This window comes from Branchiostoma belcheri, unplaced genomic scaffold, assembly GCF_001625305.1.
Source record: "Branchiostoma belcheri isolate BF01 breed outbred unplaced genomic scaffold, Haploidv18h27 scaffold48, whole genome shotgun sequence".
NCBI lineage: Eukaryota > Metazoa > Chordata > Leptocardii > Amphioxiformes > Branchiostomatidae > Branchiostoma > Branchiostoma belcheri.
Window position 1 is genome coordinate 1,867,534 of NW_017804109.1, and position 21,736 is coordinate 1,889,269.

Genomic DNA, 21,736 nt, shown 5'->3' on the forward strand with positions numbered 1-21,736 from the left:
ATCGGTGAAGGTAATAAGATATGCCAAAAAACAGTTACTCAAGCAACTGGATATGATTTTGGAAACAGTCAGACATTTCAGCTAGTATCCACTACCTTTCATCAGTGACTCTAAGAGACCAGAGGAGAAATGCGGGTTTATAAGCACGAACTATTGATTGATATGCTTCTATAGTTCGTGCTTATAAACCTGCATTTCTCCTCTGGTCTCTTAGAGTCACTGACAAAAGGTAGTGGATACTAGCTGAAACGTCTGACCGTTTCCTATATGATTGTGAGTTCACTAGTGTGACAGACTATTACAAAGAGTGAGTTCAGCAATGTTCAAAGGTAAGATTTTGAAGAGTTCAGTAGTGTTTCAGACTATTACAAAGAGCGAGTTCAGTAGTGTTTAAAGCTAAGATTTTGAAGGTTTCAGCAGTGTTCCAGACTATTACAAAAAGTGAGTTCAGCAATGTTCAAACCTAAGATTTTGAAGGGTTCAGCAGTGTTCCAGCCTACATGATTGTGAGTTCAGTAGTGTTTGAGACTATTACAAAGAGTGAGCTCTGTATTGTTTAAAGCTGAGATTTTGAAGAGTTCAGCAGTGTTCCAGACTATTACAAAGAGCGAGTTCAGCAATGTTTAAAGCTAAGATTTTGAAAAGTTGTTCCAGCCTACATGACTATGAGTTCAGTAGTGTTTAAAGCTGAGATTTTGAAGAGTTCAGTAGTGTTTCAGACTATTACAAAGAGTGAGTTCAATAGTGTTTCAGCCTACATGATTGTGAGTTCAGTAGTGTTTCTTTGGCCTGTCCCTGCACTCCTCTCCCACCACCCTTCGCGCGTTCCTCCTGAGGCTGTCGGTGTCGGCCTTCTGTCGGTCCAGGATGCGGTCCGACTTGTCGCACAGCAGCGTGAGCAGCTTGGTCAGCGTGGCCGGCCGTCCCGTCTGCAGAAACTCGTCCATCGTACGCCGAACCGGCGCAAAGTCAGAGTCCTGCTTCGGTTCGCTGAACCAAGGGACGGGCCCGAACGATACTCCTAAAACAAGAAATCAAACAGAATGATCACATCAGATTCTGTAGGTAGAGTTGTTTAGAATTTTTTCGGTCTATTGCAGCAGAACTCCTGGAACAAGAAATCAAAGGTTGATGGCATTTCTGTATTTAGAGTGTTTACGAATTCGTGAAATTCTGATCCTGTTTGGGCTCACTGAACCACGGGATGGGCCCGAATGATACTCCTAAAACAAGAAATGAAAGGTGTTTACGAATTTCTGGTTTTATTCTTTGTGAAATTCTGATTCTTTTTGGACTCGCTAAACCACAGGACTGGCCTGAACGATACTCCTGCAAAAAGACATCAAAGGTTGATCACATTTCTGTGTTTAGAGTTTTTACGAATTCGTGAAATTCTGATATCCTGTTTGGGTTCACTGAATCATGGCACGGGCCTGAACGAAACTCCTGCAACAAGACATCGAAAACCGGTCACATCTGTGAAGTGTTCAGAGTTTGTTCATGTTGTTATTTACCTGCGCTATAGTAACCCTTGATCTCGCTATCGTGTAAGCTATATGATAATATCGTTAATGGCCCGCCCTTTCTCAGTGAATATGGTGCGATAAAGCCTTGTCAGTTGCTATAACCACCTCATAAAGCCACTTCGTTCACTGCGCTCACTCGATGGCTTTATTCTGTGGTTATAGCAACTGACAAGGCTTTATCACACCATATTCACCTCGGGGCGGGTCATTAACCCTTAATTATTTACCTGCGCTATAGTAACCCTTGATCTCGCTGGCGAATCTTCCCGGACTCTCCATGTAGCTGTTTGTTTACTTGTTTATGTTTATTATTTACCTGCGCTATAGTAACCCTTGATCTCGCTGGCGAACCTTCCCGGACTCTCCATGAAGGAGCTGAAGCTCTCTGCCGAGTCCTGCTTGAAGATCTTCTTCAGACACGAGTACGGCTGCAGGCACTTGTACAACTTGGTCATGTTACGGAAGTACGACACCAGGTCCTTAAAATCCTGCTCACGACCCTCCTTCATAAAGGCTCTGCAGGAAAGAAGGGAGAAAAAAAACAGAACATATTCTCATCTTGAAAGTTCATCTGTGTTGGTAGAGATCATCATGAAGCAAGTTTAAACTGTAATATCCAACACAATGTGTTGGGTAATGTGTATCACAATGTGTTGGGTAATGTGTATCACATTGTGTTGGGTAATGTGTATCACATTTGTGTTGGGTAATGTGTATCACAATGTGTTGGGTAATGTGTATCACAATGTGTTGGGTAATGTGTATCACATTTGTGTTGGGTAATGTGTATCACAATGTGTTGGGTAATGTGTATAACAATGTGTTGGGTAATGTGTATCACAATGTGTTGGGTAATGTGTATCACAATGTGTTGGGTAATGTGTATCACAATGTGTTGGGTAATGTGTATCACAATGTGTTGGATATTACAGTTTGAACTTGCTTCAGAACATAGTCTCGATTTGGTTTTAGCTCACCGAAGAGCTGACTGTGACACTGGTTGTGACAGAGAAGACAAGACGCTACGTATAGTAGTTATAGGTTTGTTGTACCGGGGCAATTCCCTGGTACAACAAAACAGAAAAAAAATAATAAAAATATACCGGTACATCAACAAAGAGTCATTTTGATTTTGGAAATCATATTCAGTTGCTTGAGTAACTGCTTTTTGGCGTATCTAATAAGAAAATATTGATGTTTTTTACGCGTTTGGAACGGAAGAAGAAGAAGAAACTGAGCAAAAACAATTTGTTTTCCTTCGGTAAACATAAAAAATACCAGCAGGACAAGGGTTAAGACCATCATAACTTGAACAACATACTTACACTTGGGTGTTTTTAGCCACGTTATTCCTGAGAGCAAAAAGCATACATATGTGAAACGAGCATAACTTGCAGGACGTACTTGAACTTGGGGTGTTCCTTGATCATGTCCTTCCTGTGTAGGATGTCCAGGCACCTGAGAATGTCGTCGTGGACCCTCCAGTGGTACAGTCTCATCCACCTCTCCAGGAACGCCACGCCGCGCGCGTAGAACTCCGAGTCCGACACCACCCTCTCTTGCGCGTCCCCCACGAAGGCGTGGTACAGGTGCAGGTTGCACAGCCGCATCGCCTCATGTTCTGCGTCCCACTCGGGGATACGCATATCGTCCTTCAGGTAGTTCACCAGGCGGAAGAGCGCGTACATGTACCCGCGCACGGTCTCCATGCCGCGGTGAAGCTGCCCGTCCACAAAGTCTATGGTGAGGCGGTGGTGGAGGTGAGGTCCGGACCCCGCCGGCCCCACCCTGAAATAGTAGTCCCTCTGCCCGGTCATGGTGAACATGCCGCGCTCGTGCGAGGGCAGGGAGTCGTAGAAGGCCTTGAACTCGCCGGCGCGGCACCGCTCGCGCGCCAGCTTGTACTGCTGCTGGATGGTGTTGACTGCGCCGCACCGCTTCAGTACGTACAGCTGCAGGCCCTCCTTCCCCTCCTCGCGATCCAGGAGGTAGTCGTAGATGTCGCTCCACTTGTAAACCTTGTTGTTGGCGGGGCGCAGGTCCACCTGGGAGCCAACCAGGCCTGGAGAGTGCAAAAAAAAAAACGACATCGAAGTGAAATATCTCAAGTTCTTTTTTTTAATCTCGTTTTATTCATTGCTGTCAATCTCTTGCTGATTCTGTGTATTCATTTCCCCACTGGTTTTCATATGAAAGACAACAGACATGCAGGAAATGAGGTAAGTTTTGTACCATTTACTTCATCCCAGCCTCCCAATCCAACATTTGATGCAATGGTTACACCATTCCCCCCACACTTCCAGTGATTGTCTACTGTATTCAAATAAGTATAGATACACAAAAAGGGGGAAACATAAATGAGTAGTTTTATCAGGTTGGTGCTTGGGGCAATGGTCCAGGTAAACAAAAAATAGTGCACCATAGCACCTCTCCAAGCAGAGTTTTGTGTTTTGGCTAAATTATTTTTGGTATGTTGTAGGCTTTTTTATCCGGCTTTCTTCTTTTTGTATGTTGGGTTGGCCTTAGAAAAAAGCAGTGAAAAAAAAAGAAGCCTACAACATGCCAAAAAATAAGCCCAAACCCAAACCTCTGCTTGGAGAGTAATCATGACCTAAAATTATGCAAATTTCCAGACGAACCTCTGTATATTTTCTCCAGGTCTCTCTGCTCCACGTTGAAGACCTGTTTGGCCTTGGTGGTCATGATGTAGGTGTGTCCTGGCGGCGCACGCAGGAGGGCGTACCACCCCAGCTCAAACGTGGACGTGCCATGGTTGTACAACCACCTGCAACACACGGCAATCCGGTTACAGGTGGTGAGCATAGTATAGAACCGGATAGTACCCAGGCTACCTAACCCCAACAAAATTCATAAAAACTAGTAGTAGGTGCACAGCTCCAATTTCAAGTGCACAAACTAGTGCATAATTATAGGTTATAAGTTGGTTATTTCCATCCCTGATATGTACATTTCTACATGATGACTTACTTGTCGTTGTCGTTCATGAAGTAACCGACCATGTACATGTACTTGTAGGTCTCCTTGTAGGTGTCACAGGCCGGATGTCTCACCACAATGTCAAAGTCCGTCTGCAAACAACACAGGCAAAAAGGTAAATACTGAGACCACGAATTAATAGTGATTCACTACAATTTGTGAAAAAGAAATTTAAATCAGAACGGAAACAGTTAGTGAAGTTTGCTACATCCCGGGCTCATTGTTTGCGATTCCCCTACATGTACATATGCAATCATTTTCATTGTGTAAATATCTTCAGTGCTTTTAACTCATATAAGTTCCGCTTTGTTGTGAGTTTATTTACATGTATGGCTCCTAAGTTGATTTAGATGAATAACAACAATGAAGTAAACAAGATAAGAGTACACACACAAGTTACCATGAAACAGACATGGTTGAAACAGTAATATTCAATAAAATTTGGTGTGTTATTAGTAATATTACACTTTCGACAGTAGGGATTTTAAATTTGCAGAACTACTATCGTGCCAGTTCCATTCAGCCATCACATCCTGGAAGCAACTCTTCCCTCCCTCCTGTCATGTTACCTGGTGTATTTACATGTATGTATAACATGAGACTTTGTTTTCATGTCCCTCCTCTCTAATCAAAAACAAGCGACCTGCCCCTCCCTAATCCCTTCCAATGGTACACTCCTAGGTGATTATCTCAGATAACAGACCACCTTGGTGCTTCTGGTAAGAGGTGTTTGATTACACAGAGATGAAGTGAGATCAGACTACTATATAGGACATGGGGAGGTTAAAAGGTGGGGTATTAGCCCTCAAAACTGCTCTGTGTACTCACACCAGCTGGTACATACATAAAGGCAGTATCAATTCAATACACGTATGTGGTCACAGGATCTCATGTTTTTCACTTTTTGATTTCAAGGCTCCAAAATTTTCTTTAAACACCTCGACAAGCTTCATGCAATTACTTAGTAAAGAAAACTTGTGAACCAGACTCATTTTACTGGATGCCCAGAGGATGTTGTGAGTATTGCCAACTTATAATATATCAATTGCTATTAACACTACACAGTAACCGTTACATTTTCATACATGTACTTGCTGTCTGCATACATGAGAAAAAAATTGCATATTCTTTACTTAGATGAGCACATATACCGTGGTATATCAAAATTTTGAGGAATGGATAGACCGATAGATATTTATATATGGTAAGATAGAAATAGCAATAAAGATATATATAGAAGATACAGATATCCATGTAACCCTAGTCCATGGAGATATCTGGTTTCAAGTTCAATGTCAAGCTTACTCTCTAGCTTTCAGCTTTCACCAATAACCATAACTTATTAATACTAACCAGACCATTTTGGTGAATGAAATATGAATGCTGCCATCGTGAATGAACTATATTTCTACATATTATAAGTATAGGTATAAAAGCCAGAACACCAGGAGTGATTTTACTTTGTTTCCTGCAGTTGTTTAGCCTCCGTAGAAGGCTTATAAGTTATAGAACTGGGGGTTTGGTGGTCTTCGGCAGTTTTCTGATTAGCCCAGTTCAAAAAACGGGGGTAATTCAACCAGGCCGGCTATGTTGTCTAATGTGGAATCAGTATATATCACATAAAAGCTCCCAAAGACCGTGAAGATCCCCAAAACCCCCAGTTTTTGGCTTGCTATGGAGGCTAGCAGTTGTTAATGTTAACTGCTCTGAGCTGACATTGTTCAGACTGACATCCGCTGTTTCGTGCTACGTTAGACCGTGACAATGGTCCACCTGTCGTAACGACATAATTGTCTGCATAAAGCTGCATCTTCAGGGTATATATAATAACGCAGTCCCAATTGGCTTGATAGTCGGTAATTAGGCAACCCCAATCCAGTTATCTGGTTGTCAGGCACTCTTTAGCATTGAAAACAGAGGGGTTGCGGGAATGCTTGAACCTGACTTCCAAAAATAGTTTCATCAGGTTGGTAGAACATAGGATTAAGGTTTTTTTTTTTTGCACAACCAAAACCTCTGACAGACACTGACCGTAAGCAAGGCCAGAGAACTTTTGGTTGTGTAAAAACAACCCCTATATCCTTGAATCTGACTACACGTACATTATAGTAGTATACATAGTATATATCCAGTCCCTAAAACTGTGTGTAGCAAGGTCCTTTTAGTACTACTAGTATATGTATGTTTCACTTTCCTCTCATGCATTTTTGTTTTGTAAAGCCGAGAACCGATGAATTGATTTGGCATTGCCTCATGCTGACAGACTGGTCACAGGTGTGAGAACTAATGACAATGTCAATTTTTCAACTCAAAGATGCAACAACTTGCCTCGTGCAAGCAGATACATGAAGTAAAAGTGACAGTGAAACACTGGCAATATCAGGACCAGTATACAAACCAGAACAAAAGTAAAAGCCGACTGTACAATAATTAGCGATTTTCCCAAATTAGGGATAGGGAGGCCGATAATCTTCAAGCAGATCCCTTTCGGTGGCAAAAAGACAGTATGAAATTGGCCAGGCAGTATCCATTAGCCAGAGAAGGTCCGCGGCCACCGACGGTGGGGGTAGTGACAAAAAAAAACAAAAAACACGGCCATATATAAAAAGGTAACAATCATTCCCTGCAACCTCTGCTTGGAGAGTAGAGGCCGACTGCTGTACTATACTCAAGTGTGTTACTGTGTATTGAAGGCCATGAAAACCCTGAGGCCTGTACAATCTAATGGGTGTTCTCAGGAGTCTTGTGCATTTTACATTTACAACAGTTTAACTCCTTATTGCCTTGTCAAACAAATGTGTGAAACATAATGACTGTACAAGTAAGACAGAGTATACAGTATACAAACTCAAACACAACAGTTATTCCAACAGAACATAACCTTACATACTGCTGTATTATTTTGTAGCTTAGCTAACATATACAGCAGTTATCAACCTGTTTTGCTTGTAAGACAAGGTGTAGCCTTTGGTCCACCGAGCTTAGCCACATGCTAGCTTTGGTTGTAAAAAAAAAGGTTAAGGTAAATCACATCTTTACCAGTATGTAAGTTCAGTCTAAGTAATAAATAAATGAATAAAACTTTCAGCCTTCTAATGTAGCTGTTTGGCACAAAATCTGTATAGGTTAAGGGGTTGGGCAGCAGGGAGAAGGTTAACAAATGCTGCTAAAAGTGTTGGCAGTCCTTAATTTGTCCTGATCTGAGTGATATGGCCTTGACTTGGAAGTGGGGGCAACCTTCATTGTTCAATGAACGAATCAATCTGGTTGCCTGCAAAATATCTGGTTACACAAAGAAGACTACTCAACAATTTTCTACTAGAATCAATTATTACTGACATTAATTTTTTCTTCTTTTACAAAAATTTCTGAAGCCCGCTACATTACAGGACCACAAAGGGCGCCGCTCGCAGGTGAGCCAGGTGTGCGGATAATGGTTTCACCTCCATCCGGTTTTACCGACAAAAATGTCAACAAAACACCTTCAGCCGTCATAACATTAACAGAACGTGCAGCTAAACTCTCGTACTTAACATTGCATGTATGTAAGGTTGGAAGTAGAGTATATTTGTTTAGTAGGCGAGAGATCTGTGTGAATCGGTGCTGTAAAGATCGCGTTAGGAATTCCCAAGGGAGGTTGGAATAAAGACAAAGATGTCCAGAGGGACACTGTCTGGTGTAAAATCATAATGTTATTCATGTCCGGGTCCCCGACAGAAAATTATAACGGACCTTGCAATTGTTCGATACCGTTTCGCCGTTCTCATAGGAAGAATTCTGTTTGAAATACGAAGTAGGAAAGTTGTTGAGGCATAAGGGGGATATTTGGGCGTGTGAAAATGAGCGGTGGTACCGAAACAAGGGCGGACGGAAGATATGAATATTCAAAACAAAGGACTGAACGGTTCCGATAGGGACAGCAGCCATGTCGGCCGCTACATGTATGGCAGAGTTTCGTCATGGAACTGACAACGATTGTAGTTCTTATATCACACATTCCTGAAAAGAATGAAGAGATAGTTATGTGTATGAGGATAATTTAAGCCGAATGAATGAGATTATTGTCACCACCTGCAGCTTTCGTCTCCAGAATCCTTCCGCGTCGACAAGAGCCCGGAGCTTCCGGCAGACTTGTGAGGCGTTGAACAGCGCTTTTCCCTGCAGGTAACTGAGAATGTGGTCGATAACTTCATCGCTGAGGCTCATGAGACTCAGCCCGGCGTTTTCTGAGGGAAGTTCCGCCGGTTTCTTGGTTGGTTTGCGGGGTTTTCTGGTTGTTTTTCGGACGGGAGCCCTCCGCCGTTTATTCCTGGTCACCGGTGCCATGTCTGAATACAAAGATGGCGGGGGCTCTTCTACAGGGGTCAGGCGGGGTCAACCTTTAAATCCGCTTTTCCAAATAAAAAATCGCAACCATTTTAATAAACAGGGATAAGAATCAACCAAGGAAATAACCGTGTAAAAATAACAATATCTATAAGATATTTCCTTCGTCTTCGAAAGGGATGGTACCAATTTGTGCGTAACCTTTGACATACCAACCCGGAACGCCAGAGTGTTTCACAACAAGGTCTTTTCGTAGGACAGAAAATTTTGCCACGAAACAGACACACAGACGGGGCGAAATCGTATATTTTTGTACGGTTTGTAATGAAAAGCTGTCCAAGACACCAGTAAATGGCCAGGCAAGAAGCATGGTGACCTAATTTGGTGAGAAATAATTTTGTTTTTCACTGTATGGACTATGGGGGAGGGGGGCGTATGCTCGTATGCATATGCATGCGCATTATATTTTTGCGCTATAATTTTTCTATATTTTCTACATGTAAAGTACTTCGTCAGGCCTGTATTTCCTGCCATTTCTCTGCAAATCAGCTTATGAAGTGTTTTTTTTTTACTGGGAGAATGGAGTTGATCTCGCGGCTTGGGTTGAGGTGCGGATGCAAAACAATGTGATTGTTGCAGGATATGCTTCTTACATAGAACAAACCAAAACAAATTATATGGCTATCTGCATTGTGATATTAGTATATTATGCATGTACTTTTACTGTGGTTTTATTTTTGCAGTGCCCTTTCAAACAAAATCATGACACCAAAATACTATACAGAATACACGTAACTAGTATCTGTTTTGCATTTTGTTGTTGACACATACTAGTATGCAATTCTTTCACATCTTTTTACCCTAAATATTATAAAAATTAAATGTGTAAATATAGGCACACAGAATGCAGTTCTACTCCTTGGAGCCAGGGGTCTCCTCTGCAACATGTACAAAGTGATGGTTACATTACACTGTACAGCGTCTGCTTGGTTTGTGTTGACATTGTTTTTGCAGTTCCAACTGTAAACAGAAGGTGTCTTCTGGTACTCAACAGTATAATGTACTAGCTACACATTGAAAATGATATGCATAGTTTGTGCTCATAAACCTGCATTTCTCCTCTGGTCTCTTAGTCACTGACGAAAGCTAGTGGATACTAGCTCACTGAAATGTCTGACCGTTTCCAAAATCATTGAGTAACTGCTTTTTGGCGTATCTTATTACCTGGATGCCTAACCTTCATCGACGATATGCATAATGATTTAGGATGTTGGGCCTATACAAACTGTTAGATGTTGTGATTATGAAGTTTCGTTATGGAAGAATGGTCGTAGGGTTACTGAAATTCCAGGCACGAAATTTTCTTCCTTCAAAAAAAAAAAAAAAATAAAGTAATCCTTCAAGTGGGGCCTTTGAATGACCTGAAACTTGAGCTAATTTGCTCCATTAGTTACAGGTCTACTAGTATTTAATAATTGGTTTAGAGCCAGCACAGCCCCCCACCCCCACCCTCCCCAATGCAATCTTTCTTGGTCCGTTCCTAAAAATCCTTAGTACTTATTGTGACTGTAGTTTTGGCAAAATCTGACTTTAACACTAGTCCAGAGAACCAGACCAATTGACCTTCCACACCTTCATACATATGGAATAGTTGTTGTTTATACAATCCACTGTTGTCATAATGCTGCAAATTGTTACTAACATTTACTAGTACATGTACCCGGTAAGGTACCAGTACATTATTTTGTTAAACATAAACATGTAACATTACAGTGTTTACATGTATTATGTTCGGAAGAGCACACTGTTACATAATTGTATTAACTTCTAAACAAACATCTGTTTTTCTGCTTTGATTGAGAGGGAAGTAATTACTCACCCATTTTTGACAAAATTAGATTTGCGAGCAGTTCTTCCAGGTGGAGACATACTTAATGTAATTTTCTCCTTTTGAGGGTCAGACTTTACCGAGTAACGTGCACATAGATCGAGTTACAGTCCGGGAGGATCTCAACACTTCAAATTAATACATTTCTTGACAATCACTGCTTTTTAATCTGCAAGAAAGTATCATAATTGAGTGGCATGGAATTTTTATTCATTTTCATATATCTTTGATAAGATTTTTCAGCAGAGAAATTCTACAGTTCACAACATAAGCTAGTTACGGAAGGTACGCACAATAAATGTTCTGTTGGAAAGAACACGGAACTGCCCTGATGATCCCTTGCTGGTCGTCAGTTGTAGCTTGGTTGTTTGTGAGCACAGAGAAAAAACTGTAGGTCTGAGGATAGATTCTAGACTCTGGCTTTGGGTGCTGAACATGGAAGGTATGTAGGGCCTTTGCCTCTGTCAAGAGTTTTAGTGCCATTTTGTTAGATCATACACCTGGTCCTAGATGCTTGGGAGAATTATGTAAGTTACTCGTGTACAACAGTATCCTTGTTATTCTTTACAAGTCCATTTTTGTATCTACATGTACTGGTAGGTGCACAGGTACACCCAGGGTAAAAGATTTAATTTGGTGCACATCTCCAATTTTGGGTGCACAAAAGTGCATACACTGTATATTATTTATGCATTCACATCCAACTTATTTTCAACCCAGCTATAGAATGGTCGTATTCTTCCATATGTATGAAAGAGTGTAACAAGTTGCCCGGTGTAATACATGTAGCCAGAGGCCGTGTGCTTGCGAAGCTGGTGTGTTACACTGAGGGGCGGTTATACCGGCTATACAGATACAGAAGCTGGTGTGTTACACTGAGGGGCGGTTATACTGGCTATACAGATACAGAAGCTGGTGTGTTACACTGAGGGGCGGTTATACCAGCTATACAGATACAGAAGCTGGTGTGTTACACTGAGGGGCAGTTTTACTGGCTATAAAGATACTGAAGCTGGTGTGTTACACTGAGGGGCGGTTTTACTGGCTATACAGATACAGAAGCTGGTGTGTTACACTGAGGGGCGGTTATACTGGCTATACAGATGCAGAAGCTGGTGTGTTACGCCGAAGGTCAGTTATACCGGCTATACAGATACAGAAGCTGGTGTGTTACGCCGAAGGGCGGTTATACCGGCTATACAGATACAGAAGCTGGTGTGTTACACTGAGGGGCGGTTATACCGGCTATACAGATACAGATAAGAATGTTAGAGTGAGAGATGGTATATGACTTGTGTCAGTTCCTTCTGGTTTGAAGGAAGTTTAACACTGCCTTTATTGTACCCACTGAAGCTGATGTTGTTGTGTTGATTCCCAGGTGTGCACAGAAGGATGCAGACTCTCCTCCTCCTCCTCCTGCTCTCTCACCTGACAGGTGTGCTGCCCTCACCTGTGGACACGACCAACCGCACAGACGTGGGGGGGTTGGTCCAGGATCACCACATCGACCTGGACTGGCTGGGGACCCTGCTGAAGGGATTTGGTACGGTCCAGGAGATTCCTTTACAAGCTAGATCTTGCCACCAACACTCAAGTCCATAGTACTTGTTGCATCAAGATAGAAAAATGATTGAAACACTGTGTTTGTTCTTACACATGGTATTGATTTTTTAATTCCATTGATGTAATATTAGACACAATCAACAGATCAAGATAAGAGTCTTCTGAATCTAATTATATGTAACATTTTTTGTTGTTGTCGTTATAAAGCTGTGATAGCCTTGGTACCATCCTCTGTAGTTACTCCCGACTCTTTTTGGATATGGTAAGCAAGCAAAAAGATCTAGAGAGAGCTGGCGGTAACTATGGAGGATGGCACCCAAGCTAGTGCCAAGACATGGTATGGAAAGTATGGAATGGTGCTTTTTTTCTTGATGAAAAAAAAACAAACAGTTATTTTGATCTGACAAAAATATCAATTCTCCTTTTTTCTGCTCCAGGTCCTGTGCTTGTTCCCCAGCCAACACCATCCAGACAATCTGCAGTATCTGATGATGCTGATGACAACCAATCAGAGAGCAGAGCTAATGGTGATGTTGGGGATGACAGCCAATTAGAGAGCAGGGCTGATGCAGATGTTTCGGATGACAGCCAATCAGAGATCAGAGCTGACGCAAATGTTGGGGATGACAACCAATCAGAGAGTATAGCTGATGCAGATGTTGGGGATAACAGCCAATCAGAGAGCAGAGCTGGTGCAGGTGTTGGAGACCCACCCAAAGAGGCGACCCTGATCAGAAAGCCACTCTCTGTTGACTCAGACTTTCTGGAAGCACTACTGGCAAATGAAGATGAAGAAGACATAACAGGCAAAGACTGGAACTATGGACAACTGAACCATGATGATATAGAGAACAGGATAGAGGAAGGTGCCACTGAGAACTATGCTGCTGAAATCGAGGGGTTAGTTGCAAATGCCAATCTTGAAAATTCTAGGACTGATGATGCCATTGCTGCCACTGAAAGTTCTGGTGGTAAAATTAGTGAGTCAGTCACAGCCACCCCCGGACAAGATTTTACAGACGACAAGGACGAAGGAAATACAGATGCTGATGAAAGTGCAAGTTTGAATTCTGTAGAAGACCAAGACACTGAAATTGACAATGCTATAGATGAAAGTCCCGAGGAAGATCTAGTCCTTGGGACAGGAACTCCTGCCATATCCAGCTGGTACAACAGTGAGGAGTTTTATGACGACCTTTACCCTTACACCGGGTGGGAGGACCCGGGGGAGGGATGGGGCTGGCCGGTGTTGCCCACCGAGGTGCCTGACACGACGCCAGAACAGATCCACATCTCCTGGGGCAACGCCTCCAGTCAGATGGTGGTCATGTGGTCCACAAGGTCTCGTGGGATAGGAAGGGTGCAGTATGGGATAGCGCCAGGGAACTACAGCCAAGAGGTGGCTGCAGAGTACAGCTACTTCTGGTACGGAAACAACGAGGGGCTTCAGCACGTGTACAGGGCAGTTCTCACGGTAAGTACGGAAACAACGAGGGGCTTCAGCATGTGTACAGGGCAGTTCTCACGGTAAGGAGACTGTGACATGGACATATACAAATGTATCTATGTACATGTATTAGAGTTAAAACTTTAGATCCAACACAAAGAAGTTCTCTCACCTAGAGCTTTTGACCAGTCACTCTGGTCTTCCAGTGAGGCTTGTCACGCGGCTATCTTTGAAGTGCAACGTCAACACTGGGTCAAAGGCTCTAGGTGAGAGAACTTCTTTGTGTTGAATCTAAAGTTTTAACTTTAAACAAGTAACTACCAACACAGATGAACTTTCATGATGTATTGTAACAATCCAAATGAAATTCATCTAAAATTATGTGCTGTAAACCTTTCTGTCTAAATTGCAGGATCTCCTGCTCAACAGGACCTACTCCTACAAGTTGGTGTGTGGAGAGGAGGAGAGATCAGGCTTCCAGTTCACAGCCAAAAGGGACGACCTGGTACGTTTGGGGGAAGGAAACTGCAGTCAACGTTAAATCTTCATCATTGAATCATTACTTGCACAGCCTGAGTACTAGTGTTAGCCTTTTTATCATTCGTCCGCTCCCCACAATTCACCACCAGCGCGAATTATGAGGAGCAGACAGAAAATAAAAAGGCTGACACTAATGCTATACTTAAACAAGAACACATACCCAACACTTGAGCAACTGGATAGATTTCAAACCTTTCAAAACATTCTTGCCAACACTGATTAAATACCCAATTTACTCAGTGTTGGCAAGAACTTTTAGCCCTTTTTGTCGTATCTGTGTTCTTGTGCATTTTTCACACATTTCTCAATGCAGGACTGGTCCCCGGAGCTGCTTAATTTTCAAAACCTAAAATCCAGTCGCTAGATTAACTACTGTGTTCTTGTGCATTTCTCACGCATGTCTCCCGGCAGGACTGGTCCCCGGAGCTGCTTGTGTACGGAGACATGGGTCGCGTGGGCGGGGCTCCGAGTCTGGAGCGGCTGACACGAGAGGCGGAGACGGGAAAGTACGCCGCGGTGCTGCACGTGGGAGACTTCGCGTACGACCTGCACACCCAGGGTGGGAAGGTGGGACAGCTTAACCTCTCCAGCAGGATGAAAAATCTTGCTATCCTAACATTTTTCGCCTGCTCAAAACCCATTTTGTATTTTGCATACTACTTGCTGCACTTCAGCAGAACATCTCTTTTTATTGATAACCTCTTTTCTTTAGCAGGATGAAACATCTTGTTAGCCAAACATACTGCACCTATGCAAAACCTGTAACGTATTGTGCATAGTATTTTAAATTTCCATATTTATAAGGATGACATCCCATATCTATAGGTTTCAAAAAGCTGTTGGCCGAACATACTGCACCTGCACAAAAGCCATTATATATTCAGCTGAACATTTCTGTTTTGAAGGACGTCTATGATTTTCAGATGTTGTGTTGGAAAAAATACCATCTGCAGTGAGCAAAATTCTGATACAACATTGAGCAGGCATCCATCGAAAACTGGAAAATTTGGTCTTCTGCCAATGAGCTAGTGAAACACACTTAAACAGTTTTCATTTCACAATTGAAGTGAAATATGACATAGTTTTTGTTTGTAATGTGGTTTATACCGATGATGTTTGTGTTTTCTCCAGTATGGCGATGACTTTATGAACAGGATCCAGGAAATAGCCACCAAGCTGGCCTACATGACGTGCCCTGGAAACCATGGTAATGGCATTGTTTACAGTTTCACCTGGTGTCAGGTTACAGAGCGACATACTTGATACATTAATGTTTGGCAAGCTTTCAATGTCTTGATTCTTTTGTTTATATAGTGTAGTAACTCACACCCGTCGTAATTTAGAAAAGTCTGCTCTCAAATCCTTCCGTACTCTAGGGCTAAAAGATTGTGTTTCGTTGAAAATTTAGGGACTTTCAGGGTCCCTAAAGCTGAAACACAGAGCAGCTAATAAAATAAATGTAGCAGACTGTTGTCTTGTACATGTAATTATTATTACTATTGTATTTTAATTAGTAATTTTGCCATGTTATCACATTGATTTGATTTTTAAAAATTTTATTTGATTATATTGAAATTGCAACAATGCAATACACACGAAACAGAGGCAGCTGTTGCTGGTGTTGTGTCCCGCGCATAGAAACGAATACAGAACAGACAATACTTATTTTCACTTGAGTCTAGTGGGGAAAGTCGTGTTAAGTGTCTTTCGGAAGGGCACAAGATCGGTGGCATGTTAGGGCTCGAACCCGGGACCTCTTGATTCCGAGTCGTGCACGCTGCCGTTGCGCCACACGACCCCACATTGACCTAATGATTGTTCTCTTCCTTGTTCCACAGAGATAGAGTTTGACTTCAACCCCTACCTGACCCGGTTCTCCATGCCCCAGTCCGCCTGGCCCGGCAGCATGGATAAGATGTGGTACAGCTTCAACCTGGGGAGGGCCCACTTCATCAGGTAATAAAAGCATGTCGGCATGTACTGCACCTGCGCAAAACTCGTAATGTATTGTGCATGGCACTTCGGCAGAACATCTCATATAAATCGTATTCGTATATATTAGGTTACATTTCTGTTTGTAGTTTCCAGATGTTGTGTCGGAAAAAATATTGTCTGCAACAAGCAAAATTCTATGCAACATTGACCAAAAATCAATGAAAACCGTGAAAAATCAGGGCTTCATGCAGGCGCAATACATTCTTCCGATGTGCTACATGCGAATGTAGAATGACAGAGAGTTCGCACAGACTGACGGGAAGGTCAAATTCAAATGGTCTCCCGCAGGTTGAAAGGTAGGGACGGTGCCATATACACAGCATCAGCAAGAAATTCATAATGACATATAAAACAGGAAAGTCACCAAAGTACTTGAAGTATTTGATTTGAAATTCTTGTTTTCTTGGGACGTAAAAATTGCAGTTATTCCTTGGACGTATAAATTTCACACCTCGACGTGTCAACTATTGATTTGTGGCGAATTTCTTGTTTTATTTGTCACTGAAATTCTTGCTGAGGTGTGAATTTTTTTTATTTCTCGTTTTTCCCACAGTTACTCCTCAGAAGTATACTTCACGGAGAGTCCTGAAGAGGAGCAGTACCGATGGCTGGTGCAGGACCTGACGGAGGCTAACAGTGCCGAGAATCGAACCCTGCACCCCTGGATCATTGCCTTCGGACACAGGCCCATGTACTGCTCCAATGTGGATGGGGACGACTGCACCACACCCAGAAGTAAAGTCAGGGCAGGGTTGGTAGAATATTGTCTTGGAGATTCCTTGCAATTGTGAATATGAAATTGGGATTAAAAATATGCATCTGATTTCTTGTGTGTGTGTGTGTATGTGTGTGTGTGTTTGAGTGCATGCGTGTGTGTGTGTGCCGTGTTTGTGTGTGTTGCATGCGTGTGTGTGTGTGCCGTGTTTGTGTGTGTGTGTGTTTGTATATGTGTGCATGTGTTTGTGTCTGTGTGTGTGTATTTGTGTGTGTGTTTGTGTGTGAGCGTGTGTTTGTGTGCGTGTTTGTGTGTGTGTGTGTTTGTGCATGTGTGTTTGTGTTTGTGACTGTGCATGTGTGTCTATGTGTTTGTGTGTGTTTCTGTGTGTGTGTGTGAGCGTGTGTGTGTGTGTGTTTATGTTTGTACGTTTGTGTGTGTGTGCATGTCTGTGTATGTGTTTGTGTGTGTTTCTATAATGTGTGTTAATGTGTTGTATGTTTGTGTGTGTGTGTGTGTGTGTGTGTGTGTTTGCGTGTGTGTGTCTGTGTGTGTTTGGTTTGTGGTTTTCTGTATGTTTAGTATTGGATGCTACAACATCAGATTCTGACAGTATCAAAAATCTATCCAGTTGCCTGAGGAACAGTTTTGCTGTAGTAAAGCATGTTTTCTGCCGTGTCCAGGCTGGAGGATCTGTTTTACCGGCAGGGAGTGGACATCATCATTGAGGCCCACGAGCACAGCTACGAGCGGCTTTGGCCCGTCTACAACTACACCCTCATGGGCACAGACTACCGCGACCCCCGAGCGCCCGTGCACATCATCAGCGGCGCGGCCGGGTGTAACGAGTTTGACGGGGTCTGCATAAACCCCATGATGGGCCCCAAAGGTGAGAATATGTGCGTAAACCCCATGATGGACCCCAAAGGTTATTAGCTGGTGTGTTACTCCAAAGGGCGGTTATACCGATACAGATACAGAAAGATGAGAATATGTGTATAAACCCCATGATGGGCCCTAAAGGTGAGAATATGTTCGTAAACCCCATGATGGGCCCCAAAGGTGAGAATGTGCATAAACCCCATGATGGGCCCCAAAGGTGAGAATATATGTCTGCATAAACTCCATATGGGCCCCAGAGGTGAGAATATGTGCATAAACCCCATGATGGGCCCTAAAGGTGAGAATATGTGTGTAAACCCCACGATGGGCCCCAGTGGTGAGAATATGTGTGTAACAGAAACCATGGACTTGTGCAGGCACAGTACATTCTGCTGACGTTGTCTCTAACGCAAGATATTCCTTAGCAACAATGTCTAACGCTGTTCCGTGCTGTTGCAGGTCCGTGGTCGGCGTTCCGTGCGTGGCTGCCCGGGATGTACGGGTACGGCCGTCTGCGCGTGCAGAACTCCTCGCACGTGCACTGGGAACAGGTGCTGGCCGTTAACGGTCAGGTCATCGACTCGGCCTGGATAGTGCAGCACCACCATCACCCGTTCGGCGAGGAATAAGCAAAAATGGGGGGAGTTCAGAAAATACCGGAAAAAGTTCTGAACAAACATCATCACCCGTTCGGGGAGGAATGAGTAGGAACGAGTAGTTTAGCAAATACCGGAAAAAGTTCTGGACAAAAATCACCCATTTGGGGAGGAATGAGTAGAAAAAAGGGGGAGTTCATCAGAACAAAAACTCTGAACACCATCATCTGTTTGGGGAGGAATGAACTAAAAAAGGGAGAGAGTTTGGCAAGAACCAGAAAAAGAAATTCTGAACAAACATCACCACCCATTTTATGAATTATCAAAACTGAACAAATCGCCGTAAACGGTCAGGTCATCGACTCGGCCTGGATAGTGCAGCACCACCATCACCCATTCGGGGAGGAATGAGTAGAAAAAGAGGGAGTTCATCAGAAATCAGAACAAAAAATCTGTACATCGTCACCCAGTTGATGAGGAATAAGCAAAAAATGGGGAGTTTGGCAAATACCGGAAAAAGAAATTCTGGACAAACATCACCCGTTTGGGGAGGAATAAGCAGAAAAAAGGGGTGGAGTTCAGAAAAAAGGGATTTTTGACAGGTGATAAACTCTGACTTGCCTGTTAGACATCATCAGTTGTTTGGAAAAATTTGTCAAAAATTATTTTTTGATAGCTAGCAGCCTCACTGAGGCTCTCACTTTCTACTTGGCATACCGGGTCACCCCTACTAAGTGTGTTGGGTTCTTTAACGTGAACAGGTTTGACTTTAAGTCCAAAAGGAAGAATGCCATAGCCAAGTAACGTTTGAACTTCCAAGGTTTGAGCTGTAAAGCAACGAAGTCATTTATAGCACCTGTAAGGTACCAGGGACATGTTAGTACATGAGGAAGTATTGAGTTCATGTTGCAACAAAAGTGCAAAACGACCAACATGGACCAGAATCAGGAGTCCAGTATTGTGCCTTGAAGTCAATTATAATGAGGTTCTCAAATAAGAGACATTGTGCATGCCCAGTGTCAAAAATGAAGGCCCACAAGAGGTAAATTAAACACACCAGAGGAACCCATAGCCCCGTCATGGAACATGTAAAATTTTGTTTAATGTTACCACATTTTTGGCTGCTTTAGTTGTATGCTTTTATTCCAGATGACCTAACAGAAAATAGATGCTTGGGCATGATAAGGGATGGAGCTTGCTGTAAAATCTGAATTGGTGTTAGGTATGTTATATTTCAGGAAGATAAAACAAATATTTTTGAAGCAGACCAAAGAGTATTATATAAAAAGGAAAGGCGAACATTCTGTAAGCTAATCAAGCGAAATACTTCTACCTTTTCCACAATGCAAATTTGGTAGCAAACGACTTCCTTAGGAGGTCGGAAGTTGGAATCCCTTCAGGGGTTCCTTGACCTCCATAACAGGCTACGTGTAGTCTCCACCAGACTTCTTTTGTAGGCTGAATAAATCGGCCTAAAAAGGGTATTAATTGGCGAGAGAAGGTAGCTGGCCAATTTGATCGTCGATAGCCGGCTACCTTCTCTACCTGGAGGAGACTAATAACAGGCTTTGTCTGCACGACTTCTGTCCCTGACATGTTTGAGAAGGCCGAAGGTATAATACATACGCAGGCATATCCGTTAATTCCGACCAGGGGTACTGAACTTTCGCAAGGTTGGAAACACATATAGCAAAACAAGGACTCGCAAACATGTGGAAGGAATATTCTAGATCTTGATCTAAAATCCTTATATTTTTGTGTTCGGGTAATTACACTATAGGTTGGCAGCATGGTTTTCTCAGTTGTCGCTGTCATCTTTAGGGCCTGCAAGTGTCCGTAATAGATGGTGCAATATGTCAGTGCAACTGGTGTTATTTTTGAAGGATGTAGGTTGAACGTAGAAGAGAAGTTGTATATGATTTAGATAATAGGCGCTTGTTATGAAATGCTTTGAAGCAGGGTTTTCATGCAACGTCATGTTGGACTACAGAGCGCGTATGTTAAACATGCCAAAATGCTCCGTGACTAGTTTTATCAGGTTGTTAAGACACTGAGTAAAGAGACTTTTTACACAACCAAGTCTTTTATTCAGCCGACGCATTTGTGTAGATGTGTAATTAGTATCGTACATTTGAGAATGCATCTGTAGCATCGACACCTGTGCTGCAATGCGATGTGAACCTGTCAGAATTGCCCTGAGGAAGGTGACAGACGGCACCGAAGCGTTGGCTGAATAAAAGACTTGCATGGTTGTGTAAAAAAATAAAAAGAGTCTCTTTACTGAATGCCAACATGCTGCTGCAGTCATCCACTCACCCACCTACATGACCGCTTGGCAGGTGGTCAAGTTATAATTTATTGTGACATTAATGAGGTAATAAGGTTGTATAACAAAAATCATGAAATGCTGTATCAATGCAACATAGAAAATACACGTAAAACTATGCATTCAAATAGTCGGTTACTTCATCACAATGTGAAGAATGTATTTCCAGAGTTTGAAATGTCTGTTTTCAGTGTTTGTTTTGTTGTGTGAACTGCTTGTCTTATAATGTCTTATGAAAGTGATTTGAGTGAATGTCTATATGTGATTGTGCTCGTATGTGGTGACCAGCCCCTCAAACTCTGTTCTGCCACTTGCTACATAATGTAATCCAGTACCACAAGGTTTCTGCTGCATCGCTAGTTACCGAGGTGACAGCAATCTGCATGATATACATATCAGTCAATAGTTCGTGCTTATATATAAACTGCAAATCTTCTACATTCTCTAGTGTCACTGACGAAAGGTAGTGGATACTACCTGAAACGTCTGACAGTTTCCAAAATCATATCCAGTTGCTTGAGGAACTGTTTTTGGCGTATCTACATGTATTATCTGGATGTCAAACCTTCACCTACGTATAGCCCATTATATTGACCTCATTTTGTTTGGATTGTGTAAGAAAAAGAAACGAGGACAAAAAAAAAAAACAAGTTTCCTTCTTCGGATGTAGACGTGATGAAGTAGTTTGAGGAGCTTCCGTGAGGAAAATTAGTCTGGCGATGACGCATTGCCGCACTTCCCGCCCCCAGGCCACGTCCGACGCTTTCCGTTGGCTTGGTGCAGGCTTAGTGGTACGTGTAAATGTGAAGATTGAGCGGTAGATGTATAAGTGAAGGTTGGCCGCGGAAATGAGTTAGTTCCTCACTGGGTACAGCCGGGGAAGGGTGTCGCATGCAGCCCTAGTGTTGTGAAGTCATGTCGGCCGCCGGTCGGGC

At 42.7% G+C, this 21,736-nt stretch overlaps 2 protein-coding genes across 4 annotated transcripts; one reads left to right on the top strand and one right to left on the bottom strand.

The window, feature by feature from the left end:
• Positions 1-205: 205 nt before the first annotated feature.
• Positions 206-8,864, bottom strand: LOC109479380. Its single transcript, XM_019781338.1, has 7 exons — positions 8,595-8,864; positions 4,515-4,615; positions 4,166-4,311; positions 2,931-3,588; positions 1,843-2,042; positions 755-1,021; positions 206-655 (listed from the first exon to the last, which is right to left on the bottom strand). The coding sequence occupies exons 1-6, from the start codon at positions 8,847-8,849 to the stop codon at positions 771-773; spliced, it is 1,611 nt and encodes a 536-aa protein (XP_019636897.1). The 5' UTR covers positions 8,850-8,864; the 3' UTR covers positions 206-655; positions 755-770.
• Positions 8,603-19,230, top strand: LOC109479378 (acid phosphatase type 7-like). 3 transcript variants are annotated; one of them, XM_019781336.1, is made up of 11 exons: positions 9,057-9,233; positions 12,116-12,280; positions 12,738-13,774; positions 14,160-14,252; positions 14,699-14,854; positions 15,419-15,494; positions 16,126-16,243; positions 16,836-17,033; positions 17,681-17,886; positions 18,339-18,451; positions 18,830-19,230. In XM_019781336.1, exons 2-11 carry the CDS (start codon positions 12,130-12,132, stop codon positions 18,884-18,886), a joined length of 2,205 nt encoding a protein of 734 aa, XP_019636895.1. In that variant the 5' UTR covers positions 9,057-9,233; positions 12,116-12,129; the 3' UTR covers positions 18,887-19,230. The 3 variants fall into 3 exon arrangements, with proteins under 3 accessions (XP_019636896.1, XP_019636895.1, XP_019636894.1); XM_019781337.1 differs by lacking the exon at positions 9,057-9,233 and adding an exon at positions 8,603-8,687 and having other exon boundaries at positions 18,339-19,230; XM_019781335.1 differs by having other exon boundaries at positions 18,339-19,230.
• The last annotated feature ends 2,506 nt before the right edge of the window (positions 19,231-21,736 follow it).

Excerpts from the sequence above, each read along its gene's own strand:
- LOC109479380 (XM_019781338.1), bottom strand. The coding sequence starts at position 8,849 with ATGGCACCGGTGACCAGGAATAAACGGCGGAGGGCTCCCGTCCGAAAA. Across the intron at positions 4,616-8,594 it reads TCTGGAGACGAAAGCTGCAG|ACGGACTTTGACATTGTGGT; the intron begins GTGGTGACAATA and ends TGTTGTTTGCAG. Across the intron at positions 4,312-4,514 it reads TTCATGAACGACAACGACAA|GTGGTTGTACAACCATGGCA; the intron begins GTAAGTCATCAT and ends CGTGTGTTGCAG.
- LOC109479378 (XM_019781337.1), top strand. The coding sequence starts at position 12,130 with ATGCAGACTCTCCTCCTCCTCCTCCTGCTCTCTCACCTGACAGGTGTG. Across the intron at positions 13,775-14,159 it reads TGTACAGGGCAGTTCTCACG|GATCTCCTGCTCAACAGGAC; the intron begins GTAAGTACGGAA and ends TCTAAATTGCAG. Across the intron at positions 16,244-16,835 it reads GGGAGGGCCCACTTCATCAG|TTACTCCTCAGAAGTATACT; the intron begins GTAATAAAAGCA and ends TTTTTCCCACAG.